Source organism: Orcinus orca, chromosome 3, assembly GCF_937001465.1.
Source record: "Orcinus orca chromosome 3, mOrcOrc1.1, whole genome shotgun sequence".
Lineage (NCBI taxonomy): Eukaryota > Metazoa > Chordata > Mammalia > Artiodactyla > Delphinidae > Orcinus > Orcinus orca.
Window position 1 is genome coordinate 154,824,996 of NC_064561.1, and position 23,760 is coordinate 154,848,755.

A 23,760-nucleotide genomic window follows, 5' to 3' on the forward strand; every position below is an offset into this window, starting at 1 on the left:
AGATTTTTTTTGATGCAAATGATGAGTGCGCATTTGAGAAACATTCTTAAATGTATCTTTGAGAAAGCCTAGGAGGTACTTGACTGCTCTGTAGTCTTCTAAAGTCAGCAGCCTATTTGCTAGAAGTTTGTTATTCATTCAGGTGATCAGGCCCAGGATATAAATAGTAATAAAATCTAAAATTATCATATTAATTAAAAATTAATTTCTTAAGCTGTCTACTTTTCTACCACGTTTTATACACAATATATAAAAATCTGCACTTGTATATTTAATTTTTTCTGTGCTTTTGAAATCCTTTTTCTGTTTTCTCTTTTTGTCCCAAATCTCCTAATTGACTACAAGATAAAGATGCTGCTTCTCAAGAAGTTGTTTCTGAATGTCATAAATATCAGCAAATCATTTCTTCCTCATCAGGTGTGATTTCTTTCTTTTTTTTTCTGAGAACACCATGACTAGTTAAAGGTTATGTCTGCATGACGGCTGAAACAGGAGTTACCGACCCCCATAAAAAAAAGCAGTTAAACCAATCAATTGATTTAATAGAGATAGAATGAGAATTTAAGTATTTTCACTTTCTTTTTTTCTAGTTTTTTAAAAAGTTTATTTATTTTATTCATTTATTTTTGGCTGCATTGGGTCTTCGTAGCTGCACACGGGCTTTCTCTAGTTGCGGCAAGCAGGGGCTACTCTTCATTGCAGTGCATCGGGTTCTCATTGCGGTGGCTTCTCTTGTTGCAGAGCATGGGCTCTTGGCACGCGGGCTTCAGTTGTTGTAGCACGTGGGCTCAGTAGTTGTGGCTTGTGGGCTCTAGAGCGCAGGCTCAGCAGTTGTGGCGTATGGGCTTAGTTGCTCCACGGCATAGGGGGATCTTCCTGGACCAGGGCTCGAACCTGTCTGTGTCCCCTGCATTGGCAGGTGGATTCTTAACTACTGTGCCACCAGGGAAGCCCTTTTTTTCTAGTTTTTTGGTTGTCATGTGGTTTAAATTCAAGCCTTGGTGCCAAGTTTCCAGTACTCAGTATTGCAACTAGTTATATTTTGCTTGTGAAATTTGAAAGTAATGTTCTATTAAAAATGCAATGCTAGGGAAAAAAAATACAATGCTAGGAAATAAGATTAGAGTTGTAGGACAAAGGCACAGAGTTAGACTGCTGACTTATTGTGACAGGCTTCTATATTGTTTTGAATAAGAAGCTAACGACTTTTGTAAAATTAAGATATTAAACATTTTAAGTGGTAAAATTTAGCTATGGTCTTTATATATACTAAGAACTACTGAATTGTACATTTTTAAAGGAGTGAATTACATCTCAATAAAGCTGGTTAAACAAGCGAACAAGCAACAAGAAACAGTGTGGAAAGTAAAAAAATAAATTAGTTATGATTAATTTCCTAAAACCTGGTTTTATTGAAATTTTAAACAAGCAAAACTGACTTAATATATCTGAAATTGAAAAATAAAATTATAGCATGTTCTTGGTATGACTTAGATATTTCATTATTCTTGTGAGCCATTCATATGAGAAAAGCAATAGTCAATATGCATCAATTCTGAATTATTCTAGAGTAATTTGCCCTTAGAATAGAATACAGTTTGCTTTAATTTATTTATACCTATGAAACGTCTACTTAGATTTTCAACAAATATCCTTTTTTTTTTTTGGTTGCATTGGGTCTTCGTTGCTGTGCGCAGGCTTTCTCTAGTTGCAGCGAGCAGGGGCTACTTTTTGTTGTGGTGTGCAGCCTTCTCACTGCAGTGGCTTCTCTTGTTGCAGAGCACAGGCCCTAGAGCACACGGGCGTCAGTAGCTGCAGTGTGTGGGCTCAGTAGTTGCGGCACGCGGGCTCTAGGGTGCGCGGGCTTCAGTAGTTGTGGTACGCATGCTCAGTAGTTGTGGCTCGCGGACTCTAGAGCACAGGCTCAGTAATTGTGGCGCACGGGCTTAGTTGCTCTGCAGCATGTGGGATCTTCCTGGACCAGGGATTGAACCCATGTTCCCTGCATTGGCAGGTGGATTCTTAACCACTGTGCCACCAGGGAAGTCCGTCCAACAAATGTCTTTAATGTTGTTTGTTGCTAACTTTTTCTTACCAAGTTAATGACATAGAGCTATTTACAGATTTTTTTACTATCCTGATTTTTCTTATTTTTAGAACGTGAATCTTTCAATGTTCCTCAACTTTTGGCACCAGATGTATATCTGAATCTCAAACTTTCCACTGAAATATCAGAGAAACCTCTGTCACCTTCAGCAAGTGAAACGGTACTAAATTTGGAAGTTTTAATAAGAAGTTTTAATAATACCTTTGTGCTAAATTTTATTATGGTCATCCGCATTATTCAGTTGTATAGGTGAAATGAGGCCAAAAATCTCATCTACATAGATTTGTTGGAAAGGTCAAAAATTAGTTTAAAATTTAAATATTGTGCCCCCAAATACTATAAACCAAAACCATCACACATACTTCCTGAAGTTTGCCCTAAGTTAGGCTTATATAAGCTCTTCTTGCCTTGAGAATTAAACCTTTTTGGGGCAGGGGTAGGGTAGAGTGGTCGTACTATAAGTAAAAAGAATGTAACCCTCTTTGATTTTGTGTGTTTTGGTTCAGATTGGGCACACTTACATAAATGTGATTGACATTGAAGCTGATGATCTACACAAATTACCTGTTAGAGAAGAGCCTTCAGATGATAATAGTATCAAACAGCAAAGCGATCGTCTAGAAGTCCCATCTTCTGCAGAATTACATTACATGGCAGCTTCAGTTACTAATGCTCTTCCCCTGCACAATTTTAAGAGTCAAGGTAATAATTTTTTCTACTTTTAAAGTAAATTTAAAACATTTTGAAAAATTCTTTAATATAGCATTGTTACCCCTACTTATGTCTCTTAGCTCTCCTCCTCCAAATCCACTGTAATTTTATTTTATTTATTTTTTTAATAAACGTATTTATTGATTTATTTATTTATTTTTGGCTGTGTTGGATCTTTGTTGCTACGTACGGGCCTCCTCTAGTTGTGGCGAGCGGGAACGACTGTTCGTTGCAGTGTGTGGGCTTCTCACTGCAGTGGTCTCTCTTGTTGCGGAGCACGGGTTCCAGGCACGTGGGCTCAGTAGTTGTGGCTTGCGGGCTCTAGAGCACAGGCTAAGTAGCTGTGGCACATGGGCCCAGTTGCTCCGTGGCATGTGGGAACTTCCTGGACCAGGGCTCGAGCCCATGTCCCCTGCATTGGCAGGCGGATTCTCAACCACTGTGCCACCAGGGAAGTCCAAATTCATAATTTTAGATGTTTATATTCACATTTAGAAATGTTCTATTAATCTTTTAAATACCTTGTTTATAAGTTTAGAATCAATCTTTTTATGCCTTTCGTATTCTTGATAGAATCTGGCAATTCTGCTATGGATTTATTTTTTAAACCTGCAGAAGTGTCTCCAACCTTTCTGGATGGAAGAAGCTGGAGAGCAGGCATTCCAGAAGTGAAGGAGCCTTGCATCACCTCACCTCCACCATCAGACATACAGCGGGACAAAGGTGAATGCCCTAGATTTATAGCATAACTTTCCCCTTTCTCTGAATTACCGTTATATTAGAAATAAGCACTAAAACTTGATCACTGCAGAGGAAACCAGAAAAAGGGTTTTTCCCTTGCTAAGGAGAGTAGGGGCAGATAGGTAAATGAGATAGAGTCATGGTTCCAAGCCTGGGACCCAGGGATATTGTGCAAGGAAACTACAGATCTGTTTGTGCATATGTCTTTTCTCAAATAATGAGGCTGAAAATAAATATCCTGTGGAATTTCATGAGTGTTTTGGTATTAAAAAGGAATTCTCATATTTTAGAAGGTGGGAAGTTCTAGAATAGCACATAGAAAATACACAGGCTTGGTAGCCAATAGTACTTTATTAGTAAAATATTCAGTTTTATAGTCATAAATCAGGTTGCATTATTGTAAAATATTTGCAAGATTTAGAAGAATGTTTCTCCAAAACCTAAACTTATTACATCTGCGAATCATTAGATTAATCTAGTATGTAATCAGACTTCCTGCAGCAGAGACCTAATGCCTCTTCTGGCTTCCACAACTGTTGGGAGGAATGGACCTATCCTTGTGGTCATCAGCTGCTTGGGTGCAAAGTCCAGCATTGCCTTTTCATTGTGCATCAACAGCAGACACTCAGGAGATGTGAGGAGCAAGGAAGGGATGGGTAGCAGGGAAACTTCACCTTAGGATGTGTTAGAGCATGTGTATTACAGCTGTGTATACAATAAGTACCAGCGTTTCAGATTTTGAAGACTTTGTCTTCTCTCTCCCCTGCCATGGGACTGCTAGGTGCATGGGTAGTGGAGGGAGGATGTCTGAAGCTGACAGTCTTTCAGGCTGGGGAAGTGTGTGGGGAAATGAAAAGACCTTGGCTTTTATCAGTAGATTCAAATAGAACAGACCTGGCTTTCAGTCTCAGCCCTGTTACTTAATAGCTTGGAGACTTTTTGCAGGTAATTAACTTTATCTGATCCTCACTTGTATCTCTGTAGGATACAACCTCATAGGGTTGTCATGAGGGTTGCATCTAGCCAAATGCCCGTGACTACTTAAGTACCCTGTTAGTTTCCTTTCATTTTCACACCAACTTGACTTTTGAACTTCTGACAAACTAGAACCGGACTGATCTCCCTGTGACCTCAGAATATCTTAGGACAGCATTTAAAATGACTATAAGCTACAGGTTAATTTCCTCCATCAGTGAGATCAAGTCTATATTCAACCTTTTGGAAGATCCTTCTCTGAGGAGATCGGTCATGAAAATATGTCAGTGGACCCTTCTACTATTACTAAAGAGAACTTAAAAATGCCAGTTTAAAAGGAAGAGTTTTATATTGTGAAATTAAATTCTGTCATGGTATACATAGTATACTTTAAAGACTAAGAATATAGTCACAGTAGAGTTGAGTGGGATTTGTATTATAAGAAAAGGCTGGGAGAAGGGAGGGACAGGGTTCTTAGGTATTTAAAACAAAAGCAAAAGCCAAACAAACAATACGTTTCTGTTTTAGTGAGACCTCACCATTTTGAATGACAGTAGCTTACTATTTTAGAAACCATCTCCAACAGGAATACTATCAGTAACAGCAAGCAGAGCTTTGCTAGGCGGAGGGAGAGCATTGCAGGGTCAGTGGAACTCAGTATTTTAAATCACCTCCTAAGTGATTTTTTTTCAGTTAGTCAGTGAGAGTGGAACAGTTTCTCCATAGGAAGGGAAACTAGTTTCATTATGTATGTAAGCCATTCCAGATTTTGAGCACATCCATCTCTTTTTTGCTGTATATTCTACTTGAAGTTTGCACACCAGATTCTTTCCTGCGTGAATAAGGGAGATACTGCAGGATGCCAAGAAACAAGAAGGATAGGTGGCAAAGTACTGTGAGAGTCAAGCTAAAAAAAGGGTAGGGCCAAAACAGGTAGGGAAAGATTATGTGACTGCCATTGCCAACACTGGAATTTACCTTTATCTTCTCATGGGAAGCTTCTCCTTAGACTGGGACTGAAATATAATCACTACTTAACATTTGTTTAGTAATTCACAGTTTTCAGAGTATTTTTTTGGATAATTTGATCTTCACAAAACCTCTATGAGTTAGGTAGGACAGGCATCATAATCCTCATTTGACCAACTCTTCATTCACTCCACACTAAGTTAGGGACAATATATTGGGACTGAAGAAGAGAGTAATACCAGGCTCTGTGTCCTTGGGCTCATATATGGGGGGAAGGAAGGCAGGGAAGTAAAGAGATGATTATGATACAGCATGGTAAGTGCAGTTACGGTGATAAGGATGAGACCGTTGGGAAATATAGCATCTAATCCATATCTGGGGAGGATTGGGGCTATTTAGGGGAGAGCCACCTAAATGGAATCTTAGAAGTAGGATCTAGCGAGGGAACGGTGCATACAGATGGAGAGAATGGATGGTGCAGTGACTCAGAGGTTTGACGGAGCTTGCTGAGTTTGAGAAAATTAAAGTTCAGTGTGCTTGGAATTTTTGTTTCTTAAAGAAATAGCGAGAAATGAGCTGGATAGGCAGGCCAAGGGAAGACAATGCCATTGCCTCTCATACTGAGACATTTGAACTTTTAAGGTGAAGGCATTAGAGAAACGCTGAAGGATTTCAGGTGGAAAAGGAAAAATACCAGATTTGGGTTTTAAAAGCTCTCTCTAGGGCCTGTGTGGAAGTTGGGCTAGAGAGAAGTGAAGTAAGTCAGAGATAAGGATACTGTTTGGGGTCCACTGGTTGTGAACGCTTCAGCTAAGCACTGGTAGTAGGAATGAGGAGATGATAGGTACGTGGATCCTCAATATTTGGTGTCACGTTGGAACTGAAGGAAGGAAGAACCTCGAATGTGTCTCAGGCCTCTGGCTTGGGAAGCTGGGTGAATGATAGTGCTTACTCCCTGAGCTGGGGAATCGGGGAAGGAGCAAGGTGAATGGGCTGAAGTGATGAGTTTGGTTTTATATGCTTTGGGGACAGCCTAACTGAGATGACCAAGATACAGATGGATTTAAGGGCTGGAGCTCAGAAAGAGTGCCATTTGGATGTGAGAGTCAGCAGTGCATCTGAGACCTCACCCAGAGAGGGTGGGTTGAGTGAGAAGAGACGTGAGCTGAGACTGGCGCCCTGGAAATACTGAAGGGTAAAAGGAGTGGGTGGCGGAAGGGAAGACCAAGACGACAACTGAGAAGGGAGAGCGAGATAGGGAGGAGAAGACCCAGAAGCCAAAAGTGTTTTAAATTTGTGACAACAATCAGTTGGGCTTAAGAGTAGAGTCAGTCATTGGCTTTGATATGGGCCTTGGGAGGTTTAATGTTTGCCTAAGGGCCCACGTAGAAGCAGTAATGGCCAACATTGGACCTAGGTTTTACTGTGTAACATTGTTGGTTTTCAAGGAGAGTTTTAAAAAGTCATAAAAATAGTAAGGTTGCTTTTTGATGAAGTGTATTTTTGTAGCAGAAGATAAAAGTAACATTCAAATTGCACTGTATATGGAACTTTGTGGTAATGGTAACACTGTTATGTATTCTTCTCTCACAACAAAGACAAATCTCAGAAGTCAAGAAGCTGAAATGGTATTTCTAAGTATATTAAGTTAAAACTGATTTGGAAGGGAATGTTATGCTGACTTAAAATGAGGTCTTCAAAAAAGTAGATCTGCATCTACTTCTGTTTTTTTTTGTTGTTTTTTTTGCGGTACGCGGGCCTCTCACTGTTGCGGCCTCTCCCGTTGCGGAGCACAGGCTCCAGATGAGCAGGCTCAGCGGCCATGGCCCACGGGCCCAGCCGCTCTGCGGCATGTGGGATCCTCCCTGACCGGGGCACGAACCCGCGTCCCCTGCATTGGCAGGTGGACTCTCAACCACTGCGCCACCAGGGAAGCCCCTACTTCTATTTTAATTGTAGTCAATTCTGATATTACCTTTATTAATATTTAGATACTCCGAAGCCAGATCTTCGATTCAAGGAACCAAGCTCAAAGTCAGATGCCTCAGATTACCCGCTGTGTGAACTACTACAGGATGTCTCTGCCACTCGTCCTGTGCCAAGCTCTGCAGCTCACCGGCTAGAGCATCTCACCTCAAAGCTTCAGAAAATTGATGAACAGCTGTTAGCAATACAGAACATTGCTGAAAACATAGAGCAGAATTACCCGAGACGTATCATGCTAGACCGACATTGTATTAAGGTAGGCTGTCTTTATTTTAGTTTTTTGTTACCTACTTATTAAATTTGTAGTGTGATATAATTTTAGACTCTTGATTTTTCAAAATAATGGGAAATTTGGTTTCTTTAGGCTAGGGTTTCTCAACCTCAGCATTGTTGACATTTGGGCCAGATATTTCTTTGTTGTGGGAGTTTGTCCCATGCATTGTAAGATAATTAGTAGCATCCCTGGTCTTGACCCACTAGCTGTCAGTAGCATTCCCCTCAGCTATAATAATCAAAAATGTCTCCAGGCATTGCCAAATGTCCCCTGGGAGAAAAAATCACTCCCAGTTGAGAACCACTTAAACGTTAACCTTTTAAGAAGTGAACTCTTGCTTCCTACCAGGAAAATAAATATATGAATTACAAAACCAGAATGTGGTTTTAGATAAACCCTGCTCATAATTGAGTATCATCTTCTTCGGCAAGATTTTTATAACTTTACAAACAGAGTTGTCCTTATATTTTAAATTCTGTTTCTTTCAGATATTTTATACAATGGGATTACTAGTGCTTAGAAGTTTTCTGTATCTTTAAAAAGTATTCAGAATAAAGAGATTGATGTTTATGTATATTGGTATATCATGGTAGTTAGACCAATAGGAAGGAAGTCTCAAACGTTAATTACTTACTTTGCACAAGCATCCTGTCTTTTTTTTTAGGAAATAAAATTTATATAAAATAAAGGTTAATGAACAAATGGTAAAAATATTTTGAATGTGTTAAAGCCTTATATTGAGAAATGCAAATTGGTTTGCAGGAAACGAATTCCATCAGTGACATGTCTAACAAATATTCCAGGTTGCTAAGATGTTGATATTTTAAAAGATAAATTTATTAGGTTTATAGCATTTCTTTAATCCAAACATTTAACAATTATTAAAAGGTTAAGGTTAAACATATGTGAAACTACACTGAAAAAAATATATGAAGTAGGACTACTGGGTTTTTAAAAAATTTTTATTGGAGTGTAGTTGATTTGCAATGTTGTGTTAGTTTCAGGACTACTATTAAGTAATGACATTATGGTGTTTTGTTGGTTGTTTTCCTTTTTGTTTTTAATCCAGGTTTAGATCTGTTATATCCAAATTAATGTTGAGTGTCAGAGTTGTCCTTGGAAGTCCATATTCCAAGGAATCCCTTTCAAAATCCCTTATCTTCTAGTTTATTAAGCGTATCTAAAGCCAGATATGTTACTTACACCTGAATCTAGTCTTGTTCCTGGCTTGTTCACTCTCTCCAGAGCCCATGAATCATTCGTTCCTTTAACAAACATTTATCGACCTTCTACCACATGCTAGGCCCTGTGCTAAGTTCTGGGAATAGGAAAGTAAATAAGGCATAGTCCCTACTCTCAAGGAGCTTAGAATCTAATAAAAGAAGATAGATGTATGCACCAAAAATACATGTGAACAGGGTGCTGTAAGGACACACAGGTACATATGGCCTGTTGTGACTGTATAGGTAAGTGAAGCTATGGCACCAGAGAAGGCTTCGTAGAGGTGATTCTTGAACTGATAATGAATTGATATTCATCAGTTCGATGAGCAAGGGCTGATGAAAACATCGTGAGCAAAAGCAGAATGGCATAGAGTATTTGGGGAACTATATCAATGTTAGCGGAAGGTAGCAGTTGATGGGACTGGGCTTTTAAGATGCCTGGCAGGAGAGGTAGGTAGGGCAGATAGGGAAGGATGGAAAGTGTTGTTTGCTGTGCCAAGAGAGTAGGATTTTATTCTATAAGCAGGCAATAGGGAACCACTGAGGAATTTTAAACACTGAAATGATATGATCAGACACTCTGGCAGCCATGTAGTGAATAGAATGGAGAGGAAAAGACTAGGAACAGGGAGATTGGTTGAGTCACAGTAGTTCTAGGCTAGCTGTTTGTTAGAATCAACTTGGGAACTGTCAGAAGTGCAAACTCATGGGCCCCATGCCTATGAAATTCTGATTTTAGGTAGGTCTGGGTTAGAGCCCAGGAATCTGTATTATTAACAAGTTTCATAAATGATTCTTAATCAGTTAGCTCTATATCAGGTCTATTTTTATTTTACTTTTTTTTGGGCGGTATGCGGGCCTCTCACTGTTTTGGCCTCTCCCGCTGCGGAGCACAGGCTCCGGACGCGCAGGCTCAGCGGCCATGGCTCACGGGCCCAGCCGCTCCGCGGCATGTGGGATCTTCCCATACCCGGGCACGAACCCGTGTCCCCTGCATCGGCAGGCGGACTCTCAACCACTGCACCACCAGGGAAGCCCTATATCAGGTCTATTGATTGGTGTTTGGGATCTGGTGAATAGTACCAAGCCAAGAAATAATAATAACCTGAACTTTGGCACTGGGGATGGAGGGAGGATGTAGCAGGATTCAGAGGTTGAGTGGCTGTGGGAAGGTGAAGAATAATGCAGAGATTCACAGTAGACTCCAGATTTCCAGCCTGGGTGAATGTTGGAGTCATTTTCTAAACTAGGGTAGAGGAAGTGTGTGTCTTTTGGGAGGAGTAAGACAGAGATTTCAGTGAGGGCCACGTGAAATTTGAGGTGCTGTGAGATTAGTAGGCATTTGGATATCTATTGATGCTTCTAGAGCTTAGGAGCTAGATCCGGGGTGATGGTACAGATTTTAGAGTCATCAGTTAGGAGAAAGTTCAAATTACAATAGTGAGGGCACTCACCCAGAGAGAGCATGTTGAGTAAGGAAAAAGTGGGTTAAGATCAGAATTCTGTGGGTGCACTAACTTTTAAGGATGGGGATTCAACAACAAAGCTTAAGAAGATAATCTGAGGGAGGGAAGATGCTCAGGAGAAAGCAAGCCAGAGGAGGAATTTCAAGAAGAATTTCCACAGATCTGGGTCATTAGATAAAAGGACAGCTGTGCATGTCAAGATCACTTGGGATGCTTCTTCAAAATATACATGCCAGCCCTATTGAAAGGCGTGGGGCGGAGAGAGAGGAAGGGGAGTGACTTTGCAAGGAGGAAGGCGTAGGTCACACACTTGTATTTTTTGAAAGTTCCCGCAAATTCTGATACAGGTCCCCTCTCAGCCCAAGCCTTTCCAAACTGGAAGGTAGGAATTATGTCTTTTGCTTGGTGCATGCAGGCAATTGATAACTTTATTTAATGGCTGTCTCCGTGCTCTCATTTTTAGATTCTGACAGAAATAAAATCATGTTCATATAATAAAGACTTACTAATGGAACAGTTATTAGTAATTGTAGTACGAGCTTGGGAGACAGTTTCAAAAGAAGAGTTCTAAAAATGGTTGATCAAACGCTATTCTTCCGAGGTGACTACTTTGAAGGAAATAGAATTGATTTAAATGAAAGGTTTGGCATATTGGCTTAAAATGTTCTCACCCTATTATAATGCACACATAAATACAAAGATTTTACCTTGCCCATTTTAGTTTAAGAAAACAGCTTGTAGGTCTGGAAGAGGCTGCGGGACACCGTGGACCCACTGACTACATGCCTTAAAGATACGGGTTCAAGTCCATGTTCTGGATTTGCAAGTCACTGAATTTCTCTGGGCCTTATTCCCTCATCTTTAAAATGAAATGTTTTGTTTTCTTCAGATAAATACCCCAAAGTGGAATTGCTGGATTGTATGTTAGATCTATTTTTATTTTTTTTGAAGAACCTCCATACTGTTTTCCATAGTGGCTGCACTAATTTACATTCCCACCAGCAGTGCACAAGGGTTCCCTTTTCTCCACATCCTTGTCAATACTTGTCTCTTTGATAATAGCCATTCTGTCTGGCATGAGGTGATATCTCATTGTGGTTTTGATTTGCATTTCCTTGATGATTAGTGATGTTGAGCATCTTTTCATGTGCCTGTTGACCATCTGTATGTTGTCTTTGGAAAAAATGTCTGTTCATGTCCTCTGCACATTTTTAAATTGGATTGTTTGTTTTTTTGATATTGAGTTGTATGAGTTCTTTAAATATTTTACATATTAATCTCTTATTGGACATAGTATTTGCAAATATTTTCTCCCAGTCTGTAGGTTGCCTTTCTGTTTTGTTGTTGGTTTCCTTCGCTGTGCAAAAGCTTTTTAGTTTGATGTAGTCTCTGTTTATTTTTGCTTTCTTGCACTTGCCTGGGGAGACAGATCCAAAAAATATATCACTAAGACCAATGTCAAAGAGCGTACTGCCTGTTTTCTTCTAGGAGTTTTATGGTTTCAGGTCTTACGTATAAGTCTTTAATCCAGTTTGAGTTTATTTTTGTGTATGGTGTAAGAAAATGGTCTATGAAAATGGTTTCATTCTTTTAAATGTAGCTGTCCAGTTTTCCCAACATCATTTGTTGAAGAGACTGTCTAAAACACAAAACAAATAAACATATAAAACAGAAACAGACTCATATATACAGAGAACAAACCAGTGGTTGCCAGAGGGGAGGTGGATGGGAGATGGGCCGAATAGGTAAAGGGGATTAAGAGGTACAAACTACCATTTATTTTTTAAAAAAATAAGTCATGGTGATGTAATGTACAGCACAGGGAAAATAGTCAATAATATTATATAACTTTGTATGGTGTGTAGTGTATAAAAATATTGAATTACTGTGTTATACACCTGAAACTAGTATAACATTGTAAGTCAGCTATACTTCAATAAAAAATAAATAAATAAAATAAAGGTGAACTATGTAAAAAGAAAAGTTTTGTCTAGATGGTAGTTATCATTCCTCCCCATTGTAAAATTTATAATGCAATTTTCCTGAACCTCTTAAAAGGTTAAATCGGTTAAGATACAAAATAAGTAAAGATTTACTCTTCATCAGTTCTCACCATTTAGCTCATATTGGATTTAATCCTATTCTTTCATTTGTTGCATTAATACAAATGTGTAAAACCTACATAAAATCGTTTATGGTATTTTGAAATTATCAAACCATAAAATTTGTAGCAGTTATTTTGTTGTGCATGTTTTTCTACAGGTTGAACCTGTAGATCACATTGAGCTGTCTTCTGGCCCTGAATCTGAAAAAACACTGCCTTCAAAAACCATTAACATTCCTGAAGAAGGTTTGTGAGGGGTCAGGGGTGGGACTGAAGCCTTTCTTTGAAAGAATAAGTATTTCTTTTTGGTGTGCCAGAACTGGGAATAGTTTTCTTATGGGAGCTGAAGCCATCCGTCCCCTCATTTTTAGATGAGGGCTTCCACCTCAGGCCAGTGTTTTTTCCGAGAAGCCCGACGCTGTACCCTCCCCTGGCGTTTGAACCAGAGGTGGACACTGTGGGCTGGACCTTAGTTTCTGTCACTCCACATCCGCGGCCACACACTGCTGAGGGTCACACAGAGCTTTGTGCTGAGGTGCTTGTTTGTCTGTGGTCATCAGCTGAGCTAGAATTTGAGGTTCAGGTTAAATGACACGGCAATGGTGAAGTATTAAGTTTTTTCGTTTCTTATTGAATGAATGGAATTAGGGTAGTTATTTAAATAAATTTCTACTGTAACTATAGTTGTTTATATCTACATTCTCTCATTGAGTCTTGTCAGCAGTTTAATGCATTTTGCCAAAAAACAGGTTTTAGTTCATTGATTCTCTCTATTGTTTAATTTTCTTTTTCATAAATTTCTACTCCTAGCTTTATTATTTTTTCTGCTTTTGGGGCCTTACCTTGTTGGATTTTTCCTAACTTCATTCTTTCTTTTTTTATTTTTTCTAATAAATGCATTTGAGGCTGAACATGTTTCTGAAAGGACCCAGATAAGAGTGTTGATATGTTACATCTTTTGGTGGTGTTCAGATTGAAATAGTTAGCAGTTTATATTAAGGTTTCTTCTTTAGCTCATAAAAGGAGTTTTTAGCTTCCAAATATTATGGGGCTTGGGCTATATTTTTGTAATTTATTTCCATTTTCATTGTATTGTGATTAGATGAGTGTATAGTAATGTCATTCTTAGATATTTGTTAAAATTTCCCTCAGTATATACTGTCAGTTTTTGTAAATATTCTATGTTTATTTGAAAAGAATAAGCATTTTATGTTGGTTTATATATATACACACACACATCTCCTACATAAAATCCTACATAAAATTTCATATATGGGGACTTCCCTGATGGTCCAATTGTTAAGACTCTGCACTCCCAATTCAGAGGGGCCATGTTCAATCCCTGGTCAGGGAACTAGATCCCGCATGCTACAACTAAGAGCGCACATGCTGCAACTAAAGATCCTACATGTCGCAACTAAAGATCCTGCATGCCTCAACGAAGATCCCGCACACGGCAACAAAGATCCCACATGGTGCAACTAAGACCCGGCACAGCCAACCAAACAAATAAATAAATAAATTCATATATGTAGTCATACACACATATATAATAGTCAGACTTCTAAATTATACTGTTCAGAAGAGTGCATTAAAAATTACCCACAATGATTGTGGAATTATTTATTTCTCTTTATAATTCTGTTAAATGTTTCTTTATGTAGTTGAGGCTATGCTATAAAATGAATATAGTTCATGATGATTATTTTTGTTGAATTTTGTCCCTTTTATCATTAATGACGCTCTTTATTCGCAGTAATGCTTTTTAGACTCAAAAGTCAATTTTGTCTAATATTAATATGTCCATTCCTGCTTTCTTTTGCCTGGTATATCTTTTTTAGTACTTTTTATTTTTAAAAAATTTTAATGGAAAATTTCAAGCATATTTCAATAGCAGACAGAATAGTATAATTGACCTTCATGTACCCAACAATCACCTTTAACAATTACAAACTCATGGCCAATCCCACCCACTCTTCTACCTTTTCCTGAATTATTTTAAAGCAAATTCCAGACAGCACATTATTTTAATCCATAAATATTTTATATGTATCTCTAAAAGATAAGGTCTCCTTTGAAAAAATAATAGTATTGTCATTTCTTTTTTAAAAAGTCTTGATACTGTCATGTATCTAATTAGTGTTCAACTATTGCCAGTTGCCTCATTTTAAAAAATAGTTTATTTGGTCTAGTTGGAGTCCATATACATGGCAGCTGGTTGATGGCGTAAAAGTTTCCTTTAACTTCTGTGTTACTCCTTTATCTCTCTTTTTCCCTTCTAGTTTATTTGTTGAAGAAACCTCGTTTGTCCTTAAGTATTTTTTGGAATCTATAATTTACTAATTGAATCTCTGTGGTGTCATTTAACATGTTCCTCTGTTCCCTGTATTTCCTATACATTAGACATCCCTTTACTTTCAAACTGAGTGATTATGTTATAGCTGTGTCCAGCATACAGCTAGATTTCATTCTTTTAAATAACTACATAATTTGTGTTTTAATCATCAAGTATAATCAGTTTCCATTTACTGTGATTACTGATATATTTGTGCTTATTTCTATTATCTTATTTTGTGCTTCCTATTTACTCCTTATTTTTTCTTTACTTTCTGTCCTTTCTTTCCGTCTCTCGTATTGAGTTTTCTATATTCTCTCTTTCCCTATTTGTTTAGAAATTATACATTCTATTTTTAATCTCCTAGTGATTATTCTTCAGTTTTCAACATTCAGAGTTGAGTGTTGAGATGAATATATTTACCTCCCAAACAATATAAGGACTTTAGACTTTTAACACTGATATGCCTTTTCACATTTTCTCTGATAATGTTTTCTAGTATTTTTGTTCTACCTTGTTTTTAACCCACCCACTTAGTCTCCTTTGTCTTGTATTTTTGCTGTTGTTGTTGTTAAACATTTTTTTTGTTTTTAATTTATTTATTTTTGGCTAGGTTGGGTCTTTGTTGCTGCACCCGGGCTTTCTCTAGATGTGGCGAGTGGGGGCTACTCTTTGTTGCCGTGTGCGGGCTTCTCATTGTGGTGGCTTCTCTTGTTGCAGAGCATGGGCTCTAGGCACGCAGGCTTCAGTAGTTGTGGCTCGCGGGCTCAGTAGTTGTGGCTCGTGGGCTCTAGAGCACAGGCTCAGTAGTTGTGGTGCACGGGCTTAGTTGCTCTGTGGCATGTGGGATCTTCCCGGACCAGGGCTTGAACCCGTGTCCCCTGCATTGGCAGGTAGATTCTTAACCACTGCACTGTCTTGTATTTTTTTAAGTAAATACTAATTTGAATTTATCAGCATGTTTGCCAGTTTCTTTCCCCTCAGTTGCTTCTCTTTTAAAAAAAGTTGTAAATTGAATAGTGTACATATGTAAACAATAAATATATGAAACCAAAACAGAAGTTTCATCAAATAATACTTGTCCTTATTGCCTGATATGCACTCTGGCATTTTCTGTTCTGTGCCATTATTGCTTCTGGCATCCACTTCTTCGAGGATTGTTCTCTTCTTCCTTCCTTTATTAGTTCTTTCAACTAGAGTCTGTTAGTAGCAAGTTCTCCCAGTCTTTGAAAATAGTTTTAATTTTACTACAATTTGTGAGTGATGGCTTATAGCTAAGTACAGAATTCTAGGTTGATGCTTATTTCCCTCAGCATTGTAAAGATATTATTCCATTTTCCACTGACATCTCTAATTGCTGAGTTTATAATACCTATGTGCTGTCTGTCTAATTGCTGTTTTTTATCTCTTATTCCTTTTAAAGTTTTCCTCTTTATGTTTGGTTTATTTTGCATTTTTGATACAGTTTGTCTAGGTGTATATTTCTTTTTATTTATACTATATGGGAGTAGGAATGATTCTTTTATTTTTTTAATAGATCCTTATTGGAGTATAATTGCTTCACAATACTGTGTTAGTTTCTGTTGTACAACAAAGCAAATCAGCCATATGCATACACATGTCCCCATATCCCCTCCCTCTTGCGTCTCCCTCCCACCCTCCCTATCCCACCCCTCTAGGTCATCGCAAAGCACCGAGCTGATCTCCCTGTGCTATGGCGGCTGCTTCCCACTAGCTAACTATTTTACATTCGGTAGTTTATATATGTCGATGCTACTCTCACTTTGCCCAACTTCCCCCTCCCACCCCGAGTCCTCAAGTCCATTCTCTATGTCTACATCTTTATTCCCACCCTGAAACTAGGTTCATCAGTACCATTTTTTTTTTTTTTTTAGATTCCACATATATGCGTTAGAACACGGTATTTGTTTTTCTCTTTCTGACGTACTTCATTTTGTATGACAGACTCTAGGTCCATCCACCTTACTACAAATAACTCAATTTTGTTTCTTTTTATGGCTGAGTAATGTTCCATTGTATATATGTGCCACATCTTCTTTATCCGTTCATCTGTGGATGGACATTTAGGTTTGTTCCATGTCCTAGCTATTGTGAATAGTGCTGCAGTGAACATTGTGGTACATGTCTCTCTTTTAATTATGGTATTTTCAAGGTATATGCCCAGTAGTGAGATTGCTGGGTCATATGGTAGTTCTATTTTTAGTTTTTTAAGGAACCTCCATACTGTTTTCCATAGTGGTTGTATCAATTTACATTCCCACCAGCAGTGCAGGAGGGTTCCCTTTTCACCACACCATTTCCAGCATTTATTGTTTCTAGACTTTTTGATAATAGCCATTCTGACAGGCATGAGGTGATACCTCATTGTAGTTTTGATTTGTATTTCTCTAATAATTAGTGATGTTGAGAACCTTTCCATGTGCCTCTTGGCCATCTCTATGTCTTTCTTGGTGAAATGTCTATTTAGGTCTTCCGCCCATTTTTTAATTGGATTGTTTGTTATCTTGGTATTGATCTCCATGAGCTGTTTGTATATTTTGGAGATTAACCCTTTGTCTGTTGTTTCATTTGCAAATATTTTCCCCCATTCTGAGGGTTGTCTTTTTGTCTTGTTTATGGTTTCCTTTGCTGTGCAAAAGCTTTTAAGCTTAATTAGGTCCCATTTGGTTTTTTTTGTTTGTTTTTATTTCTGTTACTCTAGGAGGTGGGTCAAAAAAATCATGCTGTGATATATGTCAGAGTGTTTTTCCTATGTTTTCCTCTAAGAGTTTTATAGTGTCTGGTCTTACATTTCAGTCTTTAATCCATTTGGAGTTTATTTTTGTGTATGGTGTTAGGGAGTGTTCTAATTTCATTCTTTTACATGTAGCTGTCCAGTTTTCCCAGCACCACTTATTGAAGACGCTGTCCTTTCTCCATTGTATGTTCTTGCCTCCCTTGTCATAAATTAGGTGACCATATGTGCATTGGTTTATCTCTGGGCATTCTATCCTGTACCATTGATCTATATTTCTGTTTTTGTGCCAGTACCATAGTGTCTTGATTACTGTAGCTCTGTGGTATAGTTTGAAGTCGGGGAGCCTGATTCCTCCAACTCCATTTTTCTTTCTCAAGATTGCTTTGACTATTTGGGGTCTTTTGTGTTTCCATACGAATTGTAAAATTTTTTGTTCTAATTCTGTGAAGAATGCCATTGGCAGTTTGATAGGGATTGCATTGAATCTGTAGATTGCTTTGGGTAGTATAGTCATTTTCACAATATTGATTCTTCCAATCCAAGAACATGGTATATCCCTCCATCTATTTATTTCGTCTTTGATTTCTTTCATCCGTGTTCTGTAGTTTTCTGAGTACAAGTCTTTCGCCTCCTTAGGCAGGTTTATTCCTAGATATTTCATTCTTTTTGTGGTGATGGTAAATGGGATTGTTTCCTTAATTTCTCTTTCTGATATTTCGTTGTTGGTGTATAGGAATGCCAGAGATTTCTGTGCATTAATGTTGTATCCTGCAACCTTACCAAATTCATTGATTAGTTCTAGTAGTTTTCTGGTGGCATCTTTAGGATTTTCTATGTGTAGTATCATGTCATCCGCAAACAATGACAGTTTTACTTCTTCTTTTCCAATTTGTATTCCCTTATTTCTTTTTCTTCTCTGATTGTCGTAGCTAGGACTTCCAAAACTATGTTGAATAAAAGTGATGCGAGGGGCTTCCCTGGTGACACAGTGGTTGAGAGTCCACCTGCCGTTGCAGGGGACACGGGTTCGTGCCCCAGTCGGGGAAGATCCCACATGCCGCAGAGCAGCTGGGCCCGTGATCCATGGCTGCTGAGCCTGCGCGTTCAGAGCCTGTGCTCCACAACGGGAGAGGCCACAACAGTGAGATGCCCGCGTACCGCAAAAAAAAAAAAAACAAAAGTGGTGAGAGCAGAAATCCTTGTCTTGTTCCTGATCTTAGTGGAAATGCTTTCACTTTTTCACCATTGAGTATGATGTTTTCTGTGGGTTTGTCATATATGGCCTTTATTATGTTGAGGTATGTTCCCCCAGTGCCCGCTTTCTGGAAAGTTTTTATCATAAGTGGGTGTTAAATTTTGTCAAAAGCTTTTTCTGCATCTATTGAGTTGATCTTATGGTTTTTATTCCTTAATTTGTTAATGTGGTTTCATCACATTGATTGATTTGCATATATTGCAGAATCCTTGCATCCGTGGGATAAATCCTACTTGATCATGGTGTATGATCCTTTTAATGTGCTGTTGGATTCTGTTCGCTAGTTTTTTGTTCAGGATTTTGCATCTATGTTCATCAGTGATATTGGTCTATAATTTTCTTATTTTGTGATATCTTTTTCTGGTTTTGGTATCAGGGTGTGGTGGCTTCGTATAATGAATTTGGGAGTGTTTCTTCCTCTGCAATTTTTTCAAGAGTTTGAAAAGGATTGGTGTTAGCTCTTCTGTAAATGTTCGATAGAATTCGCCTGTGAAGCCATCTAGTCCTGGACTTTTGTTTGTTGGAAGATTTTAAATTACAGTTTCAATTTCATTACTTATGGTAGGTCTGTTTATATTTTCTAATTCTTCCTGGTTCAGCCTTGGAAAATTGTAGCTTTCCAAGAATTTGTCCATTTCTTCGTGGTTGTCCATTTTATTGACATACAGTTGTTTCTGGTAGTCTCTTATATTCCTTTGTATTTCTGAGTTGTCTGTTGTGATTTCTCCTTTTTCATTTCTAATTTTATCGATTTGCATCCTCTCCCTTTTTTTCTTGTTGAGTCTGGATAAGGGTTTATCAATTTTGTTTATCTTCTCAAAGAAGCAGCTTTTAGTTTTATTGATCTTTGCTATTGTTTTCTTTGTTTCTATTTCATTTATTTCTGCTCTGATTTTTATGATTTACTTCCTTCTACTGACTTTGGGTTTTCTTTGTTCTTCTTTCTCTAGTTGTTTTAAGTGTAGGGTTAGATTGTTCATTTGAGATTTTTCTTGTTTCTTAAGGTGAGATTGAATTGCTCTAAACTTCCCTCTTGGAACTGCTTTTGCTGCCTCCCATTGGTTTTTGGGTCATCGTGTTTTCATTGTCATTTGTTGGTATGTATTGTTTTATTTCTTCGTTGATTTCTTCAGTGATCTCTTGGCTATTTAGTAGCATGCTCTTTAGCCTCCATATATTTGTGTTTTTTACAGTTTTTTTTCCTGTAATTCATTTGCAATATCATAGCGTTGTGGTCAGAAAAGATGCTTGGTATGATTTCAGTTTTCTTAAATTTACCGAGGCTTGATTTGTGACCCAAGGTGTGATCTGTCTTGGAGAATGTTCACTTGAGAAGATAAAGTGTGTTCTGCCACTTTTGGGTGGAATGTTCTATAAATATCAATTAAATCTATCTGGTCTTTTGTGTCACTTAAAGCTTGTGTTTCCTTATTTATTTAGTTTTGATGATCTGTCCATTGGTTTAAGTGGTGTGATATGGTTTAAGTGGTGTGTTAAAGTCCCCTTCTATTACCGTGTTACTGTCAATTTTTCCTTTCATGTTTGTTAGCATTTGCCTTATGTAGTGAGGTGCTCCTATTTTGGGTGCATAAACATTTATAATTGTTATATCTTCTTGGATTGATCCCTTGATCATTATGTAGTATCCTTCTTTGTCTCTTGTAATAGTCTTTATTTTAAAGTCTATTTTATTGGATACGAGTATTGCTACTCCAGCTTTCTTTCGATTTCCATTTGTATGGAATATCTTTTTCCATCCCTTCACCTTAGTCCATAGGTGTCCCTAGGTCTGAAGTGGGTCTCTTGTAGACAGCATATATATGGGTTTTGTTTTTGTATCCATTCAGCCAGTCTGTGTCTTTTGGTTGGGGCATTTAATCCATTTACATTCAAGGTTATTATCCATGTGTATCTTCCTGTTACCATTTTCTTAATTGTTTTTGTGGGTCTTTTTCTTCTCTTGCGTTTCCCGCCTAGAGAAGTTTCTTTAGCATTTGTTGTAAAGCTGGTTTCGTGGTGCTGAATTCTCTTAGCTTTTGCTTGTCTGAAAAGTTTTTGATTTCTCCCTCAAATCTGAATGAGATCCTTAATGTGTAGAGTAATCTTGGTTGCAGGTTTTTGTCTTTCATCACGTTAAGTATATCCTGCCGCTCCCTTCTGGCCTGCAGAGTTTCTGCAAAAAATCAGCTGATAACTTTATGGGGATTCCTTTATATGTTATTTTTTGTTTTTCCCTTGCTGCTTTTAATATATTTTCTTTGAATTTTATTTTTGTTAGTTTGAGTAATGTGTGTCTTGTTGTGTTTTTCCTAGGGTTAATGCTGTATGGGACTCTCTGGGCTTCCTGGACTTGGGTGACTATTTCCTTTCCCATGTTAGGGAAGTTTTTGACTATAATCTCTTCAGATGTTTTCTCAGACCCTTTCTTTTTCTCTTCTTCTTCTGGGACCCCTATAATTAGAATGTTGGTGCGTTTAGTGTTGTCGCAGAGGTCTCTGAGGGTGTCTTCAATTCTTTTCATTTTTTTTCTTTATTCTGCTCCTTGGCAGTTATTTCTACCATTTTGTTTTCCAGCTCACTTATTCGTTCTTCTGCCTCAGTTATTCTTTTATTAATTCCTTCTAATGTATTTTTCATTTCAGTTATTATGTTGTTCATCTGTGTTTGTTTGTTCTTTAGATCTTCTAGGTCTCTGTTAAACATTTCTTGTATTTTCTCAATCCGTGCCTCCATTCTACTTCCAGATTCTGGATCATCTTTACTATCATTACTCTGAATTCTTTTACAGGTAGATTGCCTATTTCCTCTTCATTTATTTGGTGTTGTAGGTTTTTACCTTGCTCCTTCATCTGTGACATATCTTTTTGCCATCTCATTTTTTTTTTTTATAAGTGGGATTGTGTTCCTGTCTAACTGGTTGTTTGGCCTGAGGCTTCCAACACTGGAGTTTATAGGCTGTTGGGTAGAGCTGGGTGTTGGTGCTGAGATGAGGACCTCCGTGAGACCTCACTCCAATGAATATTCTGAGGTTCTCTGTTAGTCCAGTGGTTCCGACACGGAGCTCCCACTGCAGGAGCTTCAGTCTGACCTCCTGCTCATGAACCAAGATCCCACAAGCCGCATGTGGTGGCAAAAAAAAAAAAAAAAAATAGAACAATAACAAAGTAAAAAATAGACTAGGAAACTAACAGATATGTTAGAAAGAATATAAAAATATAGTTGAATCAACAACCAGAAGGTACAACAGTACCACAATAGTGAAAAAGAGAAGGAGGGAAAAGAGGGAAAAAGAAAAGAAAAGAAAAAAAAAAACAACAGGGAAAAGGCCTTGGCTGTGGAGGATGGGTCCTAAGCAAGGGTGAGGTTTAGGTGGTGGGCGGGGCCAATGCTCAGGACCCACAGAGCTGGAAAAGGCCCTGGGGGCTATGGGAGGGTGGGGCTAGGCTCCAGGAACAGAAGGGGCCCAGATGTGCCCCCCACCCCTGGTCTCAGAGGGTGGGGGACCTCACCTGGGAGCCCAGCAGGTTGTCTGGCCTCAAGTGGGCAGGGCAAACGCCCTCCTCTCCTCTCCTGCTCCTCTGGTCCAGGAGGGCCTCTCCCGCCTGCCTCTCCTGATCTCCCCGGGTCTCCCTCCTACGCCCTCAGTACCCACGCCACCTGGAGGGGGGCTTTGGAGGACAGGGAACCAGCCTGGGAGGAATGATTCTTTAATTTACAGATTTAACACTGGGAATTTTTCATCTGGTTTCTTTTGGAGTATTGCTTCCTTCCCATTCTTTCTGTTCTGTTTTCTAAAACACTTGTTAGAGGTATGTTGGAACTTCTCAGTCTATTTCTTGTCTTTTAATCACTTCTTAATTTCCACCTTTTTAATCTCTCAGTGATGTGCTCAGGATGTTTCCTCAGATCTCTCTCTCTTAGTTTACGAATTCTCTCTTCTGCTGTGTCTTCTTTGCTGTAGGATTTTAATTTTGGTGACTACATTCTTAATGTCTAGAAGTTTTGTTTCTTTTTCAAATCTATCTGTTCTTTGGATGTACTCTGTCCTGTTCTTTTATTGTGGTTTCTATACCTTCTTTCATCAATTTAATTATTTTAGTAATATTTTATGCCCTTTCAGATTATTTCTTGTGTGCATATTCTTGATTGTCAAATCTATATACTGTCCTCAGGGTTGCTTGTTTCTTTGTGTGAGTTTTAATTTTTTATCATGAGCTTATTTTGTAGGGGGTGGTTCTGCTAGGTTGTATATGTTTTTCTTTGGAGTGTTTTTTTTTTTTTGTGTGTGTGCAGTATGTGGGCCTCTCACCACTGTGGCCTCTCCCATTGTGGAGCACAGGCTCCGGACGCGCAGGCTCAGCGGCCATGGCTCACGGGCCCAGCCACTCCGTGGCATGTGGGATCCTCCTGCACCGGGGCACGAACCCGTGTCCCCTGCATCGGCAGTGGACTCTCAACCACTGTGCCACCAGGGAAGCCCTGGAGTGGTTTTATATTTACTTCTTGCTGTTACTGAAGTATAAAAAAATGGGGACAAGTTTATATATATATTTTTTTGGCTTGGAGTTGCTGTACTACATAGATAGTATAAATTCAGATCCCACATTTGCCTGTAGCAAGACAGGGGGTTCTATTTCTCAGAGTTGACTTTTATTTTTCTCCCGTCCACTATCCATGGAGATAGAAAACTTCTTTGCTGCTTTTTTAGGGCAGAGTTTTTCTTATCTGCATTTTTTTTTTAAATTTTATTTGTTTTTGGCTGCGTTGGGTCTTCGTTGCTGCGCGTGGGTTTCTCTCTAGTGCAGAGAGCGGGGGCTACTCTTCGTTGTGGTGCGCGGGCTTCTCATTGCAGTGGT

The 23,760-nt window shown here is 38.6% G+C and overlaps 1 protein-coding gene across 4 annotated transcripts in view; it reads left to right on the top strand.

The window, feature by feature from the left end:
* Positions 1-23,760, top strand: part of CPLANE1 (ciliogenesis and planar polarity effector complex subunit 1) — a 128,585-nt gene that overhangs the window by 67,737 nt on the left and 37,088 nt on the right. For 2 of the 4 annotated variants that reach the window (XM_033421246.2, XM_033421252.2), the window contains 6 exons: positions 346-417; positions 2,158-2,267; positions 2,614-2,809; positions 3,392-3,541; positions 7,495-7,745; positions 12,715-12,802. In XM_033421246.2, coding sequence (XP_033277137.1) covers positions 346-417; positions 2,158-2,267; positions 2,614-2,809; positions 3,392-3,541; positions 7,495-7,745; positions 12,715-12,802 — 867 coding nt within the window. The remainder of the gene's footprint in view (positions 1-345; positions 418-2,157; positions 2,268-2,613; positions 2,810-3,391; positions 3,542-7,494; positions 7,746-12,714; positions 12,803-23,760) is intronic. The other 2 variants (XM_033421253.2, XM_049708755.1) reach the window with 2 other exon arrangements.